The sequence below is a fragment of the Solanum stenotomum genome, chromosome 9, assembly GCF_019186545.1.
Source record: "Solanum stenotomum isolate F172 chromosome 9, ASM1918654v1, whole genome shotgun sequence".
Classification (NCBI taxonomy): Eukaryota; Viridiplantae; Streptophyta; class Magnoliopsida; order Solanales; family Solanaceae; genus Solanum; species Solanum stenotomum.
This window is the reverse complement of record NC_064290.1, coordinates 36962273-36981146: the sequence shown is the minus strand read 5'-3', so window position 1 is coordinate 36981146 and position 18874 is coordinate 36962273. Positions and strand designations below refer to the sequence as shown.

The 18874-nt window shown below is 36.9% G+C and overlaps 1 protein-coding gene, 1 non-coding gene and 1 pseudogene across 3 annotated transcripts; 1 reads left to right on the top strand and 2 right to left on the bottom strand.

Moving 5' to 3' along the window:
- The first annotated feature begins 245 nt into the window (after nt 1–245).
- On the top strand, nt 246–8465 carry LOC125877495 (uncharacterized; annotated as a pseudogene).
- A 2658-nt stretch (nt 8466–11123) lies between these two features.
- Nucleotides 11124–16678, bottom strand: LOC125876649 (proteinaceous RNase P 1, chloroplastic/mitochondrial-like). Of its 2 annotated transcripts, XM_049557871.1 has the most exons (8): nt 15130–16678; nt 14949–15038; nt 14679–14860; nt 14447–14567; nt 13898–13966; nt 13563–13692; nt 11536–11676; nt 11124–11448 (listed from the first exon to the last, which is right to left on the bottom strand). In XM_049557871.1, the coding sequence occupies exons 1-8, from the start codon at nt 16603–16605 to the stop codon at nt 11396–11398; spliced, it is 2262 nt and encodes a 753-aa protein (XP_049413828.1). In that variant the 5' UTR covers nt 16606–16678; the 3' UTR covers nt 11124–11395. The 2 variants fall into 2 exon arrangements, with proteins under 2 accessions (XP_049413828.1, XP_049413827.1); XM_049557870.1 differs by having other exon boundaries at nt 11124–11676.
- An 891-nt stretch (nt 16679–17569) lies between these two features.
- Nucleotides 17570–17667, bottom strand: LOC125878103 (U6 spliceosomal RNA). The gene has a single exon (XR_007447718.1). It is a non-coding gene; the product is annotated as a U6 spliceosomal RNA (small nuclear RNA).
- Between the last annotated feature and the right edge of the window lie 1207 nt (nt 17668–18874).

Sequence of the window (18874 nt, the reverse complement as noted above, 5' to 3'; positions counted from 1 at the left end):
GTTAGGTTTTGAAATTATTTTGCATCTCTATTTGCTTTTTTACGTTTTTGTATGCTGGTGATCTTTTGTTATTTGCATCAGCATGCTGTAATAGCATCTAAGTTTTAAACAAAAATGCTTTAGAAAACACTTAGTACCAAGACGCAAATGGGAATATTAGAGAAAGGGAGTCTTGGAGTAAGGGGTAAAGTTGCTGCCATGTGATAAGTCATGGGTTCAAGCCTTAGAAACAACCTCTGGTAGAAATGCTAGGTAAGGCTACAGTCAGTATGCCCTTGTGGCTGGGCCCTTCCCTAGACCCTGTGCATAGCGGGCATTTTAGTGCAAAGGCGCTTTGGGTCAGCTACCTGGTTTCTGCTGCAGGTTCTGTTTATTGGTTAGTGTTTTTGATGCTTGTGGGAGCAAGCATACCTATGGAGTTGTTATACCACTTGTCTTTATTTCTTTTTTTGTCCTTGTATGAGCTATCAATCTTTTGCTTCGATCAATGTAGTTCAAATCAAGCTTGCGACTTTGGGATGTGGGAGCAAGCATACCTATGAATTTGTTATACCACTTGTCATTTTTGGGGTCCTTACAGAGTTACTACTTTTGATGGTCATAGATATTTCTTAACTGTGGTGGATGATTTTACTAGAATGTCATGGGTATTTTTGCTGAAAGTAAAGTCTGATGTGTGTGTAGTGATTCAACAGTTTCCAACTCAAGTAAGAACTCAGTTTGATAAGTTGGTTAAAATAGTAAGGTGAGACAATGGAACTGAGTTTGTTAACTCAGCATGTGGTAACATGTTCAATAAACTTGGCATAATTCATCAAACAAGTTGTGCATATATGATATACCCCTCAGCATAATGGGGTGGCTGAGAGGAAAGCATAGGCACTTGCTTGAAATGACTAGAGCCATTAAGTTTAAGGCTCAAATACCTATCAAGTTGTGGAGACTGTGTGTTAGCAGCTAGCAGCTGTTTATTTAATCAATAGATTTCCTAGTTCAGTCCTGCAAAACAAGTCTTCGTATGAAGTTTTATACGATAAAAGACCTTATCTGACTCATCTAAAGGTTCTCGGATGCTTGTGTTATGCAAAAATTCTCAAAGAGACTGACATGTTACAACGTAGATCTAGAATGACAATCCATATGGGATATTCTACAACTCAGAAAGGATATCTTCTATATGATATATACACCAAAAATCTATTTGTCAGCAGGGATGTCATATTTAGGGAAGACACCTTTCCGTTCAAAAGTCATTCGCTTACTGCTCACATCTTGTTTCCTCCATCAGATCCTTACAGTCATATCTATGAGACACCCTACTACAACTCTCAAAGGCAAAATGTGGAATCCTCTGGCCCAAGTATAGACACTCAGATTGTACTAAGGCAGTCTTCAGAATCACAGGTTAACCTGAGTCAGATGTGGAGCCAGTGGTCACTACTCAACCTCTGTCCATAGGAAACTCTCAATCTGAAACTAAGAAGTCTGTCTTTTTGTGGCAACCAAAGTCGCTAAAAGCCAACAAAATCGCCACTAAATACTTTCAGTGGCGACATTCCAGTTGCTGCAAGTACTTCCATTGCTAAAGGTTTATTGTGACGACTTTTGAGTGCGCCCCAAAAAGGGTCTCTGTGGCGACTATAGTCGCTACAAAAAACATACCCATGCGTTGCTAAAAACACCTACATACGTTGGATTTTGGGTAGGTCGCTACTAAAGAGTGATCTTTAGTGGCGACGAGGTCTCCCCAAAAAACCTTATACTTTTAGGGGCAACACTCGTTGACACAATAGATATAGTGGCGACAAATGTCGCCACAAAACATAATTATTTTTTGTGGCAATTTCTTGTCGCCACTAAAATCATATTTTTCAACAACCAAAATTCTAATAGATTCTTTGTGGCTGCATGATTTCTAAAATTAATATACATGTGGAAATCAATTGTGAATCAATATTAAAAGCATCCAATATCAGTAAACAAACACCAAAAATCTTTCTCAAAACGAATATTATAAATACTTTCATTATTTTAAAGTCAATGAAATATATACAACACAATAACTCATTGTGATATTGTATACATATACATATGGGGGAAAAAGAAGATAATAGTAAGTGCCTTCATAGTCCTCTTCGGTCGATGCCATATGTGATTGTTTGACCGTTGTCCCTGTGATTAAGAAAACAAAACATAAGTTCACTTTGAAAATTCGCACAATTTAATGCTTATAGTAAAAAGGGTGACCACAGTGAAATAAAAGAGCAAACCACATTGAATAAAGCAACCAAACATTATGACAGAGCAAAATTATATACAAAACACTCAGTCTCGCAATAGAAAAGATGGGCTCTTCCTTCATTTAATGACTGAAGTCGCACCAGTTGAGGAGCTTAGTCATCCAACATAGTTTCTAAGAACAAAATCAAGTAATAGCTTTAAAGCTAAAGAAAAAGCTAGAAATCAACTTCAAAGATGAACTTTATCCTTAGTTCGACCCGTGTGCCTCATGCTCATATTCACATATAAAGGCATAGAGACCACAAATATTTAGTTGACAGTGTGTAATATACTACCCCTTAAGTTTTAATAAGATAGTGTAGGATAATGTAACTATTCTTTTTGCCCAAAAGGAAAAAAAGTAGTGGTGACTAGTCTGTTTATGTTGGCCAACTGAAGCAACATATAGCCAAAGAAAATCAGGCTCATTATGATCATTTCCAGTCATTCCAGCTTCTTGCATTTAAGAAGATACCCAAGGTCTGTTCTGATTTCTGTTTCTTTTGATGATGATGAGCAGCTCTATATATTGTTTCTTTTACGATAATGTCAGTCTTTGTGGACAATCTAACTGTATCATATCCAATTTGTTTAGATCTCCCGCTCTCCTCTGTTTCTGTAGCTACGGGAACTTGCATTGGCAAATGTTGGTGCAATACACAGGCGTGCTGATCTATCTAAGAAACTTTCTGTGCTTACTCCTGAGGAGCTGAGAGATTTAGTATGCCGGAAGGTTTGTGATATGGCTGTTTACTATCTCTCTTATATATGACATAGAATAGGATCACTGTGCATTATTTATCATGTAAAGTTCTTCGATTCACCCTTTTGGTATTTTCCATGAGGAAAAATTTGTGTGTACTTGGAGTCTACCAAGGGACTAAGGTGCACTGCTTGTGTTGTAGAAGTTAGTTGTTGGCTAAAGCTGTTGGTGAAGGGATACTAAAACCCTTCAGTGATATTCTTCGACGGTGTTGATAGGAATGTTTGTATGGCTTCTATTGGTGTACATCGTTCCTCAAATTCTGTGAGAATTAGATTTCAGCAGAAGTAGTGACACCTAGTCCCTAGACGATGACTAAATCAACTTTCTGACAGTTAATGACTCAGCAACTTTCTTATGGAGATATAAGATTCAAAGATAGATTAGCCCTGAAGGAGTTATATCTCTGTAAACCACTGATTTAATGGCCAGTGGTATTACAACTATTCTCACTTGTCTTTACATGTTCTCCTCTCTGGTGAACCTAAAAAATGGAAAACAATTTGGTTTGTTTATACTATTTGGCTTCCTCCATTGATTTGATATATTGGGGTCCAGTGTTTTAAAAGGCGGGGGCGTGAGGCGAGACATTTTATACAGTACGGGGCGGGACGTAAGCCCCGAGACACGGGGCGTAAGTCCCATGGAGCTACGGGGCACAATCTCATGTATGTTTAATTTTATAATTTTATTACTAATAAAATAAGCAAAAGTAAACCTTTTAATGATTTTACAAATAATTTTTTATAAATAACCTATAATATATGGAAATTATATTATGATTTTTATTTGAGATAAGTATTAATAATCAATAATAAAGAAAAAAAGTATTATAATTACTGTTTGAGAAATATCATTACACCAATAATAAAAATATGGTTTAAAACAAAAAAAGTTCAAAAGAATAAATTAAAAACGCCCAGGCGTACATTTTTACGCCCAGGACTTACGTTTTTATGCTTGGGACTTACGCCTCAAATTTTAGGACTTACGCCTTATGGATCTACGTCTTTAATTTATGCCCCGGAGCATTTTTGGTACGCCCCGCCCCGAGACTCACCCTGGGACTCGCCCCAAAAACGTTTTTGAAAACACTGTTGGGGTCTATTAAAGATGCCAACTCCTCCTTGTCTATTTCCATATCGGCATCAGTGCATCTCCAGATTGTTCTTGCTAAATAATTATTTTTTCATATGATTATACATTTCATTCAGATTGTTGTCTAGGGTATCTAAAAATGATGAACCTGGTTACCTTTGAAATGATGGAGGAATGATTGTTCGTTTCAGGGCATTGAGGTCTATAAGGACCCAAAAAAAGAAAAGAAGACATTTAAGGCACATGACTAGGAACTTCTGGGCAACTTATATAGCTGTATGACAAAAGCTAAAACATGTTCTTTAGAAAATATGCTTTTTCATTGAAGTGGATTTCTGATCATTGCTGGTTGATGTGGCGGTTGGTCTGTGCACTCCCTCTCAAGCAAACCTTGTTATATTTGCAAAGAATATAGATAAATGTTCTTTTTACAAAGTACACACATTTCTGTTGCTGTACGCTTTGGGAGATATCATGTCGCATAGTGCATCTTAAACTGCTAAGTCAGTGGTGCGTTGGTGGTGGCCTAGAAAATGCATCTTGTACTTCAAAATTGCTTTCTGGTTATTATTGCTAACTGTTTAGTATTACTGCATTTTCTCTCTAATCTCTATGGTAGTTGTACTTGCCTAACTCAGCGATAGCTAGAGTAATTATCTTCTGCAAGATTGTCATTGCTTGTCTGATACCTCCTCCTTGATTGCAGCTAAAACTGATATCAGTTGATGATCCATGCTCAGACAGTTGATTTCTTAATTGAAGTAATGGTATCTTTCTTTGAGAGACAACAATCACAGAAAGAGGCCATAAATACTCTTCCTCTTTAGCCTAACGAGTAAATAATGTGGGATGAAAGCCTTGTACCAAGCATCAACTATACTGGGGAAGGATGCCTGGCTCTTCCAAAGCTCAACCTACAGTTTTTGACACTTCACGACTATTTTCTTAGAAACTTTAACCTCTTTCGCCTTGAATCGACTTATGAAATCCGTGAGGACATCCAAGAGGCTGTGCCACATCTCCTTGCTTATATCAATAATGAAGGAGAGCCAGCCTTTCGAGGTTGGTCGAGAATGGCTGTGCCAGTTAAAGAATTTAAGATTACAGAAGTTGAACAACCAAATATAGGCGAAGTAAAGCCAGCTGCTGTAACAGCAGAAGTTACTTTCAGTATCTCCAGCTACTAATCACAAATAAGGTCACAATGGAATGCACTTAAAGAGCATGATGTTCTCTTTTTTACTGTCTATCCGTCCTTCATTCGAGCCTCTCAGTGCTGAAGAGGCTGCTAATGCAACTGTACAACAGAGGCTTGTGGTATAAGGTAGTTCCCTTCCATCTAACAGAAAATCACTTGTTTCTTAAAAAGGCTGAATCTAATATGTGCTTGTGAGCTCATAAATCTTGCTTTAGTCAAAAAGTTTTGCCAATTTAATTACACGTAGTGCTACAACCCACAGATTTCAAGTACAGTGAGACTGACATGCTTGCAGATCGAATTTTAAAATGCCTACAAAGTGGGCAAGTGCTTGACATGTAATGAAATATATGAATGTGGGACTTGAATTTGGTTTAGTGCAATATATTTTGAATCCAGCATGTGATACTTGTGCGGAATTCAGCAACTATATGGTGCCTCATTAGGTAAAATATACTTAATTTGGATTAGAGATAAGATGTAAGAACCCCTGAGCTACAGTGAAATTGCTAGTTACACACCTAAACTATGGGAGGGTCCTATTACTCCCTAGACTTGATTTTTCCACATTATTTAAACCCCTGAAATTAATTTTTTCATATTATTTTAATCCCTAAGCTATTTTGGTCCAGCTTTGGTTGTTGTCTAAGTGCAGTTTTTGAGTCTTTGCTGCTGTTTTAATCCAGTTTTTGGTGGATTTTTGGTTTAGTTCTGCCTGCTGTTTTGATGCTGTTTTTTCTGCAATTTTGCTCAGTTTAGATCCAACGGCATGAACAAGAACAACAACATGCAAATTTTATACACCAAATAAATGAAGGAAACCTATGAAAAATATCATTTTTACAAGTATGACAGCTTCATAAATGGAGTAAACCTGTGCAAAATATCAAGAATAATTTTATAGATATCAAGACCAGTGATGCAACTTCACTGATATAAATGTAGTGCAGAAGTGCACTTCATCTTAATAGACACTGATATGTCACTCTGGGTGTAGTTTCCAAATGTGCAAATTTTGATTTTAAAAGAAGTAAATTTATCTAGTCTGATTTAGCTTCGGAAGTTGGTCAAGTTAGAGCTCCATGAATTATGGATGGAGGGAGTGCTTGGGGATTATGATAGTTGTTCCACTCAAGATTTTTTGATTTGGCCTGTGACTTTTATGTTGGTGGGCATTTAAGTGCGAAATTAGTGAACCTTTAGTTGTAGAGAATCCCAAATTGAGCATAATGGACATAAAGGTTTCATATAGTCGGCTCCCACTAGATAGGGAGTGAGGCATAGTGGATTGCTTGATTTAACGAGATTGTATCTGTTTGAAAGGCAAGAGATAAAGCAAAGTAAAACAAATCTGTGCTCCTCTCATGCTGGTGTTATCTTTCTTCCATACAATCAAATCAAATTTCTTCGACTTCAAGTTATTGCTCTCTTTCACTCTCCTTGTAGCTCTCTCTTTTAAGATTCAAGTCTGATTGCTTTAATTTGGTTTGATAATCTGATTGTTCCACTTGAAGTTTACTCTGAAATTTTTGCTTTCTTTGGCTTCTTTCACTCTCCTTGTTGCTCGTCTCTTTTAAGGTTCAAGTCTTTAATTTGGTTTAGTAATATGATTGTCCCACTAAGTTTACTCTGAAATTTTTTCTTTCTTTGGCGTATGTAGGTTGGAGCAATCATCTCAGGCGTTCAGCCAGGTTTATCCATGGTTGTGGGACCCCCTGGTACGGGAAAGACTGATACGGCTGTGCAGGTTTTGAATGTTCTCTATCATAATTGCCCTTCTCAACGGACCCTGAAAATCACTCATTCGAATCAAGATTTAAATGATCTTTCTGATAAGATAATGCAAGTAGGATATTTTCTGGGTCTTTGATATGAGTTTTATTCATTTGAAATGTGATATTTGCTGCAATTTTGCAATCTTATTGTAACATATAATGACGTTCCACTGCTGTAATTACTATGGAGAGATGTGCCAGCTCGCTACCTTCTCCGGCTTGGTCAGGGAGAGCAAGAATTAGCAACTGATCTTGACTTCAGTAGTCAGGGGAGAGTAAATGCCATGCTTGTTCGGCGGCTAGAACTGCTTAGTGAAGTCGAACGCCTTGCAAGGTCCCTTCGACTTCCTGAAGATGTTGGTTATACATGTGAAACTGCGGGATACTTCTGGCTGCTTCATGTATACTCACGGTGGGAACAATTTTTAGCTGCTTGCGCTGCAGAGCAAGATAACCCAACCATTGTTCAGGATAGGTTTCCATTTAAGGAATTTTTTTCTGATACTCCCCAGCCAGTTTTCACGGGTCAGTCATTGGAAAGGACATGCGTTCAGCTAAGGGGTGCTTTCGTCATTTGAAAACAATGTTTCAAGAGCTCGAAGAATGTAGAGCAATTGAATTGCTCAAGTCCACTGTTGATCGGTCTAATTACCTGATGACCAAACAGGCAAAAATTGTGGCAATGACCTGCACTCATGCAGCACTTAAAAGGAAGGATTTTCTTCAAGTGGGTTTTAAGTATGACAATCTGTTGATGGAAGAAAGTGCCCAAATTTTGGAAATTGAAATTTTCATCCCAATGTTGCTTCAGAGGCAGGAAGATGGCTATGCTCGGCTTAAACGCTGTACACTGATTGGCGACCATCATCAATTGCCCCCTGTCGTGAAAAATATGGCTTTTCAGAAGTACAGCCACATGGATCAGAGTCTCTTCACAAGATTTGTCAGACTAGGGATTCCATATATTGAGCTCAATGCGCAGGGTAGGGCACGGCTTTACAATTGGAGATACAGAGAACTGGGGGATCTGCCTTATGTGAAGGAGAATGCGGTCTTCCATAAAGCAAATGCTTGATTCTCATATGACTATCAGTTGGTAGATGTGCCCGATTACAATGGCAGAGGTGAAAGTGCTCCTTCCCCTTGGTTCTATCAAAATGAGGGAGAGGCTGAATACATGGTCAGTGTCTTTATGTATATGCGATTACTTGGATATCCTGCGAATAAGATATCAATCTTGACCACTTACAATGGTCAGAAACTTTTGATCCGCGATGTTGTAAACAGAAGATGTGTCCCTTATGACTTTATTGGTGCTCCACACAAGGTATACACTCTTTTACCACTTTGAGCTTGTATCTGGTTGTTCCAGTGAGGATCTTTATTTGAAATGGAAAGCAAAATTTTCTTTAGCTTATTCTTCTTTGGCATGTTTCTTGGGAATAAGGTGTGTGTGTGTGTCGTGGGAGAAGGGATGGTTCTGTTGAAACACGCTTTTAAGAGCTGGGGATAGTACCTCAAATGTCATGAATAGACAGAATAGTATAAGATGTGAGTCTTAAGGTCGAATAAACCTCAAATGTCATAAATAATGTTGTCTGTATTTTGGAATGAATGCTTTCCTCTATCAATTCAAGAGGTCCCCCAAAATTTTTATGGCATGATCTTTTAATTTTAATTTTTTTTATTCGTACAAATATGTAAGTCATGTTTTGATTTTACTTATAATTTAGATTTTTTTTTGGGTTTTCTTTTTAAAAATCAAAGAAAATAACTACTCTTTTATTACACGTGAAAATTTTTGTTTTTATATCTCAAAAAAAGTTTAATTTTTTTTTATTTCGCCCATTTTAATTTATGTAACTTATTCAATTGACTATATTTTAAAATAAATAACTTTGTATATTTAATAATTTTTTTTATTTAACATTATAAAATAATGCTCCCGCGAAGGTGTCTATTTTCACTAGTTAAATATTAAAAGAAGATTAACTAAGTTCCAAACTGTAGCACATACTGAATAATACATCTCTGAGGTCCAAAACAAACTCCCATGAAAAGTGAAAAGATCATGAGAGTTTTATTCCTTATAAGAATTGGGAATGTAGAAGTAAGTGGGTGGACATACAAAACCCTATCTAAACTGTTCTGGGAAAGCTGAAATTCGGCAGTTGTTACAATCCCCAAGTATGGGCCGTGGTTCACGGCTCATGGAGTCTTCGACAGTGAATATTCAGTCCCAGGACATTTTCCATGGACGAGATCTACGGTCTGTGTGTAATGTTCTACGGCTCGTCATGTTCCATCGTAGTCTTCAGGCTTCTATTTTCCAAACTCTATGAATCTCATCTATGGGCGCTTGTTTACGGCTCGTACAAGCTTCTACAGCCCGTCTTATGCACTCGTGGTTTGGCAGCCCACTTTTACATATGTTCAATACTTTTTCTACGATCTTGTTTCTAGGCCTCGTGAAACCTTTTAGAGCTCTTTCTATTGCTCGTAAACCTCAGACTTTATTTCACATTCTCTAATCTTTCATCTACGACTTTTGGTTTAGACCACGATTTGTAGAATGGCTCATAAATGACAATCTTTTCTGCACTCCTGACTTCTAACATTCAGCGACCAAAATCTTGTTTTCTTGTAAAACATTGACAAAACACATCAAATCTACAAAAAATGTGCTCAAAGACTTACAATAATCCTAAGTTTTAAGCATTACAAGTGTCGTAAATCCACGACACATGAGTACTTACTGCTTTCAAGTTGTTGGTAAGCCCACATTCTTGTTTATGGTGTTCATAGTCATTTGCTATTTCTTATTAGTTTCAGGTTCTTAGAAGCTCCATAGACAAGTGTGGTGTTATGAGAAGAGATTGCTAAATTTGCTGATCGACTTGGGTCTACGTTTTTCTCCATGCTTAATGAATTTTCACAAATTATTATTGTTCACATTATCTTGCGTATTTTTATTAAATATTGTCTCAGCTTTAAAAATCAATATAACTGAATAAAATAATTAAATTGGAAATTGTAGTGATTCATATCTCTATAAGGTGCTTTCGATGTGATTCCATAGCATCAAATAGAATTCAGTTAGGGCATAACACACTTGATGTTAGAACTTTGAATTTGAAAGTGTCATAAAATTGTTTGTGGAGCTGTGTCTAGTTCATATAGAGGCCACCTATATGAATATATGACTACTACCTAGGACATTGTAGGTGTTTCTTAGTTTTCTTGATTCTAGATTGAGTTGTACATCTTTTTTCTTTAGGATAGTTTTGACTTCTGACATATTCACTACTTATGCCTTGTGGAAAAAACTTAAAACTCCTGCTTCAAGGCACACCATCCTACTGTTCTACCTTATATGGAAATAATTTAAACTTATGTTGCAACTTTTCTCAAATAGGTGTTTGTCATATATATATATATATATATATATATATATGGTAATTGTACGGTGTGGTCATTGATGTTTTGAGACAGGTATAGAAATTACTACGTCTGAAATGACAAATAGGTAAAGTACAACAAGAAGCCCAGTGAAATGGAGTTTGAAGAGGATAAAGTGTACACAGACTTTACCACTATATTTGCAAGGTAGAGAGGTTGTTTCCCAAAGACCCTCGGGAGGCCACTCCCACTTCATCCCTAATATTCTCATTCCTAATCCTATTGCTCTTGGTATGTCCACACATCCATATCAACATCCTCATTTCCCTCACTTGCAACTTTTGAATATGGATTGACCAACACTTTACTCCATATAACAAAGCTGGTCTAACCACTACTCGCATGTCAATAGAGTTGTATAAACTTGCAAAGTTTCTTGGTTCGACATTATTTCGTGTTTTTGTTTCAAATAATTCAATTCTTATCAAAGGGTCAGCCCAAATGCTACGTGTTTAGAGAAGTAGCTTACATCACAGGTCGAGTCCAAAATCAATTTGTGTTGATTCAAATTATTTGTTGCACCTGGCATACAGATTTAGGCAAAAAAATGTTGAAGAAAATTATTTACCATAAAGACTAATAAAACTACCTTTAATGCTGGCAAAAATCATACAAAGTGCTGTTACAATAAGAACCCAAGACAAGCCTTGCCATCCCATTTCTTCTCCTCCCTAATACCAGAAAACTCCTATCTAATCTACATGGCAGAAAGATCCAAATTAAACAGATCTTGTTCAAGTATGTGGTATATATACCTACTGGAATGGAGGCTGCTTGCACCATCTTTTGTGTCAAAAAGGTCCAAAGTCCACACTAAAGAGATTATATTTGGAAATCGACTACGCAACTCCCTAACTCCTCTGCGGCCTTCAGTTCTGGAAGAATAGAACAATGATCTAAGGTTATTGACGGTTGTAATATATTTTTAAGACTTCTATATATCTCTTCAGGTGCTTCCTTACCCTGACCATGGCTGCCATGCCTTTTTCCTGTCACCTTAACTTGATTTTTCCTTCTTGTGCTTGACCTTGCATCTCCCTGGTTGTGAGGAGGGTCTGATGACGTAGGAGGGCATTTGTGAGTGGGATCACCAACATTTTTGGCTGCATGACATTGACATACAACAACTCTAAATAAACATGTTACATACAATTTCAACTTCTTCGGGAAAAGGTACACAAGACTATGGATTGCTATTCAATGAAAGCAATGGTGCATATCAGGTATATATCTCTGTTAATACAAAACAACGAAACTAGAATTTAATCCGAGGATCGAATGCTTTAAAATTTAAAAGATCTTGGACATTTGTGTGATTAATTAAAATGTTTGATTTTACATCCAATCATCCATAATGTCTTCATATATTTATCTTGAGATAAGGATGTAAAAGAACATGCACACAGACCATTTAACGTTTAGCCATGCTCTTTTAATGTACTATACATTTCTTGCAATTCCATTGAAAGAAACAGCACAATCTACTTTGGAAAACTTGATACTATCAAAGTTGATGGAGCTGGACATAAAGAATAACTGGTATAAGCCCCAAATCTTTGAAAAAAATACAAATTGCCACTTTCATGACGCCTAATCGACACTTAGCCACTGTTCCATAACTATTCAAACTTTAGCTGCTTTTCAATACGAAAACCAAATTTGGACAGAATACCCATAATGAGAACATGGAAAAACTGCAGCAGTGTGTTGCAGGTCGAAAATTTTACATATGAAACACAAGCACTGTGCTGGAATTCAAAATGTTCCTGGAGTTTGAGCTGTGCAGTTCAAAATCTAGGAAAAATTCATGGAGTTTCATTTGAATAATTTCAAACTCCATGACACCATTATGGAGTTTCACTTTTTAAAGTTAGAACTCCAGGACAATGTATTGGAGTTCGAAGCATTTTGGACAGGTCAAGGGTCTAGCTTGGCGATAAAAGGTGCGAGAAGTCCAAAAATTTGAACCACTCTCGCCAAGCGAGAGAAAGGCGAGATACGTAGCGTCTGCAATATGAATATTGTGTACATCTCAAATTTAGTTTAATTTTAATTTTTCATCTTTGCTTTTGCTTCAACATCTGATATTAATGTGCAAATGGCACTTTGCAGGCATTCAGCTTTGATCGCTATTATCGTCGTCATGCTCCTCATCTTAATTATGGGTCTTTGGATGTACTGGTACACTGAACTACTTTTGTATCTCAAAGTTTTCTGTTAATATGATCCCCTCCCCCCTCTGAGTCACTCATCCTAGATATTAATTGAGACTGGAATCACGTTTCTTGCAGGCCTTGCTATATTAGTGAAGAAACTTTCCTCAAACTTAAAGGTAAATTCCTGGACTTTGAACTGATAAAAGTTCAAACGCGATCAATTTTTTCTGAAGCAATTCAAGCTCCTGGAAATATGTTTTCCTGTAGTTTAAACTATGCAGTTCAAAAGTCAGGGATATCATAGAGAAGATGAAGATGCAGCTCTCTGCCACTTTCAAACGAAGAAGTTAAGGGAAAAATGATCTTTGTAACTGAAAACTGGTTATTATGTATCAACATTTCAACCGGTGGCTGAACTCTAAAAGGCGGACCAAAAAGTGATCAGCCCCTGGCATATTTACCAAATATTCTCAAGCAGGCTAATCTTGGTGAAAGGTGTACATGACACATCAGTTTATAAGTAATTGAGAATTCATAGAGTTGGGGAAGGGAAGTTTGAAAATACAGCGAGTCTGAAGTTTTTGAGTTAAAATCATGCATTCAAATCTTAAGGCTATATACAGTGTCAACTTTTGATATTTCTCTCTTTTAGCTAGAAAACAAGAATAAGGAATGGGGATCAGTAAGAAGATGACATTTTCAAGATGTACAAGGGATGTTTTGGAGGATATTTGAGCCAAATTTGGCACTTAGGCGACTTGGCCAATCTATCAGATTTCACAAAAGACTATCTTCTTATATCAGTTTACCGTTTTTTGGTAAAAGGCACTTACATATGTTTACAGTGGAAGAATCTTGATTTGCCATAGGTGAATTGGCACGCCTAATGCACAACCACGTCCTTTCCTCTTCAGATTCAAGTTCTGAGGCAATTGGTACATGCCAGTATCCTTCTTCTGACTCCTGGAGACATAAAGGAACAGAATTACATTTAAAGGTTTTGTTAAATGACAACACGTACACCATTTTTTTAATATGTGCTCAATCTCGAGTACACATTTTGTATCTGAAGATAGATAAGAAGGGCTGAACTATATTTGTATTTTGGTTTTCATGAGCATATTATTTGTTATATAGCAGAGCATATCGATTAGAAGGTGTCACTGACCTGAATTACAATAGAACATGGAGGTGGCATGTGAAACACTGGACCTGTTTCAGAGAAACTGAAACGCACCTTCCATGAAGAAAAGGAAAATCCTTTATCAGATAACTGTGAGAAATTCAAGTTTATATGATATTAATGCATATGCATGAGGAGATGGAGGTAGCCCTTAGCAAGGTAAGCTAAGAAAGAGGGATCACTTTGCTTTACAGAGAGAATATTAAGTCATATGAGGAAAAATAGTTATGATGGCTAGAGGAGGTAAGTTAGAGAACCAGTCAACGATAGGCCATTTGTCTCCAGAACCTTGTTCTGCTTATACATAATTCAATACCCATAACCAACTCCCCCACCCCAGATAATTCCTCTTCCCCTGGGCGTAACCTCTGTATTGATGCAATGTAGCATCAATCAATCAAGAGGAATATACTTCTGGATAGTAAATTAATGTCATAATCTACTTTGAATCCTATGCATGACTGTCTTGTCACATGCATATCGGAAAAATAAATTCAATATTTCATGCAGCTATTCCTGAAGTGTAGAACTAACCTGATGCCTTTCCTTCCATTTTGGGAAAAAGTCATTTCCCAGAAGTTGAAACAAATGGTCCCTCATCTCATCATTGGTCACAAGCAAGCACCGAAATTTTATAGCTGCATACAGCCAGTACCTGAGGAAAAAAGTTCATTTCCCACTAGGACAAATTAGAAAAAGAACTCTATACAAGGCATTAAGAATATGCACCGAAAAGGACCTTGAAATAAAAGATTACAGGTCTCACCAATCATCATTTGACCCAGTAGGTGTTGCATAGATCGCATCCGCATTTTTCCACTTCTCAACTAACGATCTATTGAATGGTTCATCCATCTTATCTCCAGTAATACGTCTATTGTGCAAAACTATTAGTGGCCACTTTTTTGAAGGAAGCATCTGACGAATTCCATTGACGACAGCATTGACCTGAATGCAAATTGTCTATTAGAAAAAGCAAAAGACCTGAGCTTTTGAAAAATATCATGTTTCATTAACAAGGCACCCAATACTTTACCTTAGATGGCCTAAACTTTCTTTGGCTGTAAAGACCAACATTTGCACCATCAATAACAGCTTCAAATGGTCCATAGTAATCAAGCCATCTCTGCAGTCATCAAAATATGTTTCACCCTCATAAGAGGCACTAATGATCCAAGAACAACTAACTAATCATCAGAGCAGTTAGTAAAACGTACTTGAAATTTCTGGAAGCTCGAATTTCTCTCTCTCTGCGCAGCTATAGAAGCAACTGACTTGGCAAACTTTTCAGTTTCTTCGGGATCAAGATCAATGGTGACGAGCTTCTCAGCACAGCATTTGCAGCAGCCATCAGAGCCAACGATTGCACGTGATACAGTCCATTTTCCATTACCCAACCAGCCTTGTCCATGCCAGCCACCACCTCCATTTTTAATAGCTTTGTGTATGGATCTTACATCCCATTTTCTTTTTCCCACCCTTGAAGCTACCTTGCTGTTGAACCACTTGTCAATCAAATCTGCAGTAGAAGGTGAGACTTGTCGAATTCCTTCTCTAAGCTTATGCAACAAATAGTACACCCTTTCACTCCTACCAGCGTCTATACTTACTTTTAGAAGTGCCTCCAGCTCAGGTTCCTCTGGATAGATACCATTCTCCAACATGTGTTGTTCAACTATAAATGCCTTGTCGACATCCCCATTATTGCAGAAAACAGATAAGGAAGGACCATACGATCGTAGTTTGGGGTTTATTCCATCTTCTTTCATTTTCTTTACAACATGAAATGCCATGTCACCATTGCCTAATGCCATTGCCATTCTTGCAACAGATGTAAGGGTTGCTTCATTCATTTGTACCTTATCTGAGAGCATTTTCTCATAGATTTCAAAACCCCTTGTAAGTGCATAATGTCTTACATCTTCACTCACTTTAATTCCACTGTCATCATGTCTTACACTTTGTAAATTACAACTTTTTGCACTACTCTTCATAAATTGAACAAATTCATCTACAGTGGAAGAGCCCAACAAATGTGAATCATGGTCAATTACGTTAAACTCGTTGCTGTTATTATGAGAAGAAGGTTCATTGGGAGCATTCAAAGTCCTACTACCACTTCCACTTTTTGCTGGGTGAATGAGACCAGTAGCTGCAGAAGCACAAAGATAGAGAAGTACAGCATAGTGATACTGTCCCATTACTATTCCTTGTAGCAAGGCCAAATCATATAGCCTAATTGCACTAAGTACATCCCCTCTTTTTGAGCACATATCTAATCCAATCCTCAATGTAGAATCAATTTTACTCTTCTTTGACTCCACCGCCTTCTTATTATTAGTAGAAGAGGAAGAGGAAGATTCAGAGGTCCTTCTTTTAGGTTTCAATTTTGCATTTCTGTCTCTAAGAACAACTCTTTTGGCACCATTTTCCTGACCAGAATCAACTCTCTTATATTTGGGAGCAAAGGAGGAAAACCCAGAACCATTTTCGTTACTATTAGTTTTACTATCTCTTCTGGTGTGTGAAATTTCTTGCTCTGTTGTCTCCACGTGAGTGACATGAATGGAAGATGAAATTCTTGGTAGAGTAGTATGAAACTTGAAGGGGTTTAGTAGAATCGTTGAAGAATAGAGTTGGAGTTGGAATTGGAATTGAGTTGGTTGAAGGGGTTTGAAGGGGATGGAGGCCATGTGTGGCCGTTAGTGAAGCTCTCTCTATATTATATTAGGATTAGGACACATGACCATCTTCACAACAGGATAAGAGTGCCTACACTCTTTTTACATTGAGTAGCTCTTTTTCCCAAAATAACAAAAAGAGGACAAGAAAATAATTAAGGGAAATCTATGTTATCAAAACACCACGAAATATAATATACTACTCCCTCCGTCTTATTTTATATGAGTTGATTTGATTTGTTACGGAGTATTTAAATTTTGCGGTTTAAAATAAGTGATAGATTTTTTAGTGACTGTCTGGCACTATGGTGGCACGCCGCCCCACTGATGCCCCGATGAAAATCCCAAATTTTAGGATTTCAAATCCAAGAAGGAAAAGAGATTATTTCCTTAACCCTATAAATAGAAAATTATGTCTCTTTCGTAGGGTTCAGTTTTTTATCAAGTGCAAGAGCAAAGGAATAGAATTCACCTTAGGTTTCTTTTCTTCTACTTTTTCTTAGTCATTGATTTGGATGAAAACAATTATCTTTATATTTTTTTTATTAGCATGAGTAGCTAAGATCCCCTATTCTGGGGGCTCCGACTACGAATGATTGTTGACTATTTATTTTATGGATTAAGTTGGTTATCACTTAAATTACTCTTGTGTTCTTGTATTACTATTTTGATGCTTGATAGCCATTAGAATAAATTTATTATCTTCTCTTGAACTCGGGAGATGAATAGAGGGGTAGAGCGTGGAATACAAAGAGCATGATCTTTTTTTGCATATCACTAGAATTTATTTGTATTCAGGATGGGGATGTACCTAGGTGTCGTTCTTGGTTAAGAAATAAGAAGATAGCTTAATCAGAGGCGGATCCAGGATTTCGAGTCTCTGGGTGCCAAGTAGGTTCATCGGTTAACTCAATTTTAGGCTTCAGTTGAATTATTCGTCTTATCGGTCTATGACAAATATGAACAATAATAAGATGACAATTTATGTATTATATATACTACAAATTCTTTGCGCATGGGTCATGCTAATCTTCTCCGCATTGTTTCAATTTTATCAGATGTCTCCAACGAAGCAAAAGTTTATCGTTTTAATTTAGATGCTCTTGTTGAAAGTCGAATTCAAGACCGACAACGGAAGATTTTTTCTCACATGGAAAAAATCACTTTAGCTCAATTGGTTGACTATTTGAACTCTCACCTTACCATTTTCCCTTCCCTTCCCTACCTCCATATATAAATACAAATTTGCACCCCACATTTGATTGAGATCATAAAGTAAACAAAGTTAAAACTTTCAATTATACAATAAATATCATAAATATTCATCATTCATTTATAATTGTACTCGACAAGTTTTCATATTTTGAAAACGATCAATGACGATATCATTGCTTATATTTACAAATAGATCATTATTTATGTAACATGCTAGTCAAATATACTTATAAATTACTACTCCATATTAAGACAACTATTAGAAACAAGGAAAAAAAATAATGTGTCGCGGTCATATTAAGGAAGTAAGTTAAAATTGAAAATTAAAAAATTGCCAGTGCCTCAGCGAGCAAGTTAAAATTGCAAATTAAAAAATTGTCAGGGCCTCAGCGAGCAAGTTAAAATTGCAAATTAAAAAACGGTCAGGGCCTCAGCGAGATTCGACCTCGTGACCTCCGTTTTAGAATATGACCCTTAGCCAGCCGCGCCACAAGGCCTTTTGGTTCCTTGGATGGCACGTTTAATATTTGTAATTATATTATAGATATATACCTATATATACTAGAGTTTCCGTCGAAGCCCGTGGGTGGCGTGGCACCCCTACGAACTTTAGTAGATCCGCCCTTGAGCTTAATGCTCTACATTTGATTTAGTCTATCATGCTCAATGATATAGTTAGACTATCAATTGGGGTAGGTGATTAGAGGTCGAGAGATCATGATCATAATATTAACCTTGTAGATCAATAATTTGATAACCATCTGAAATCCATTGAAGAAATACGAAGCATGAATTCTTAGTTACGTTGCAGCCCTGTATTTTTTCCAATTATTGTTAACATCCAATTTGAAAGGAATCGTTGTTACTTATTATAAGTCTTAAATTCTTGCATTTATAGTTATAAATATAAACCAAACTTTTGTGGCACACTTGCATTAAAATGTGGGTATTAGATAAATTCGATTTAGAATAATCGTAAGTCCTTTAAAATAGATAATCTGGCTTTGTTAGATATACTATATTACTTGCGCGACCACGTACACTTCCGAGTGAATTTCGGAGCAAC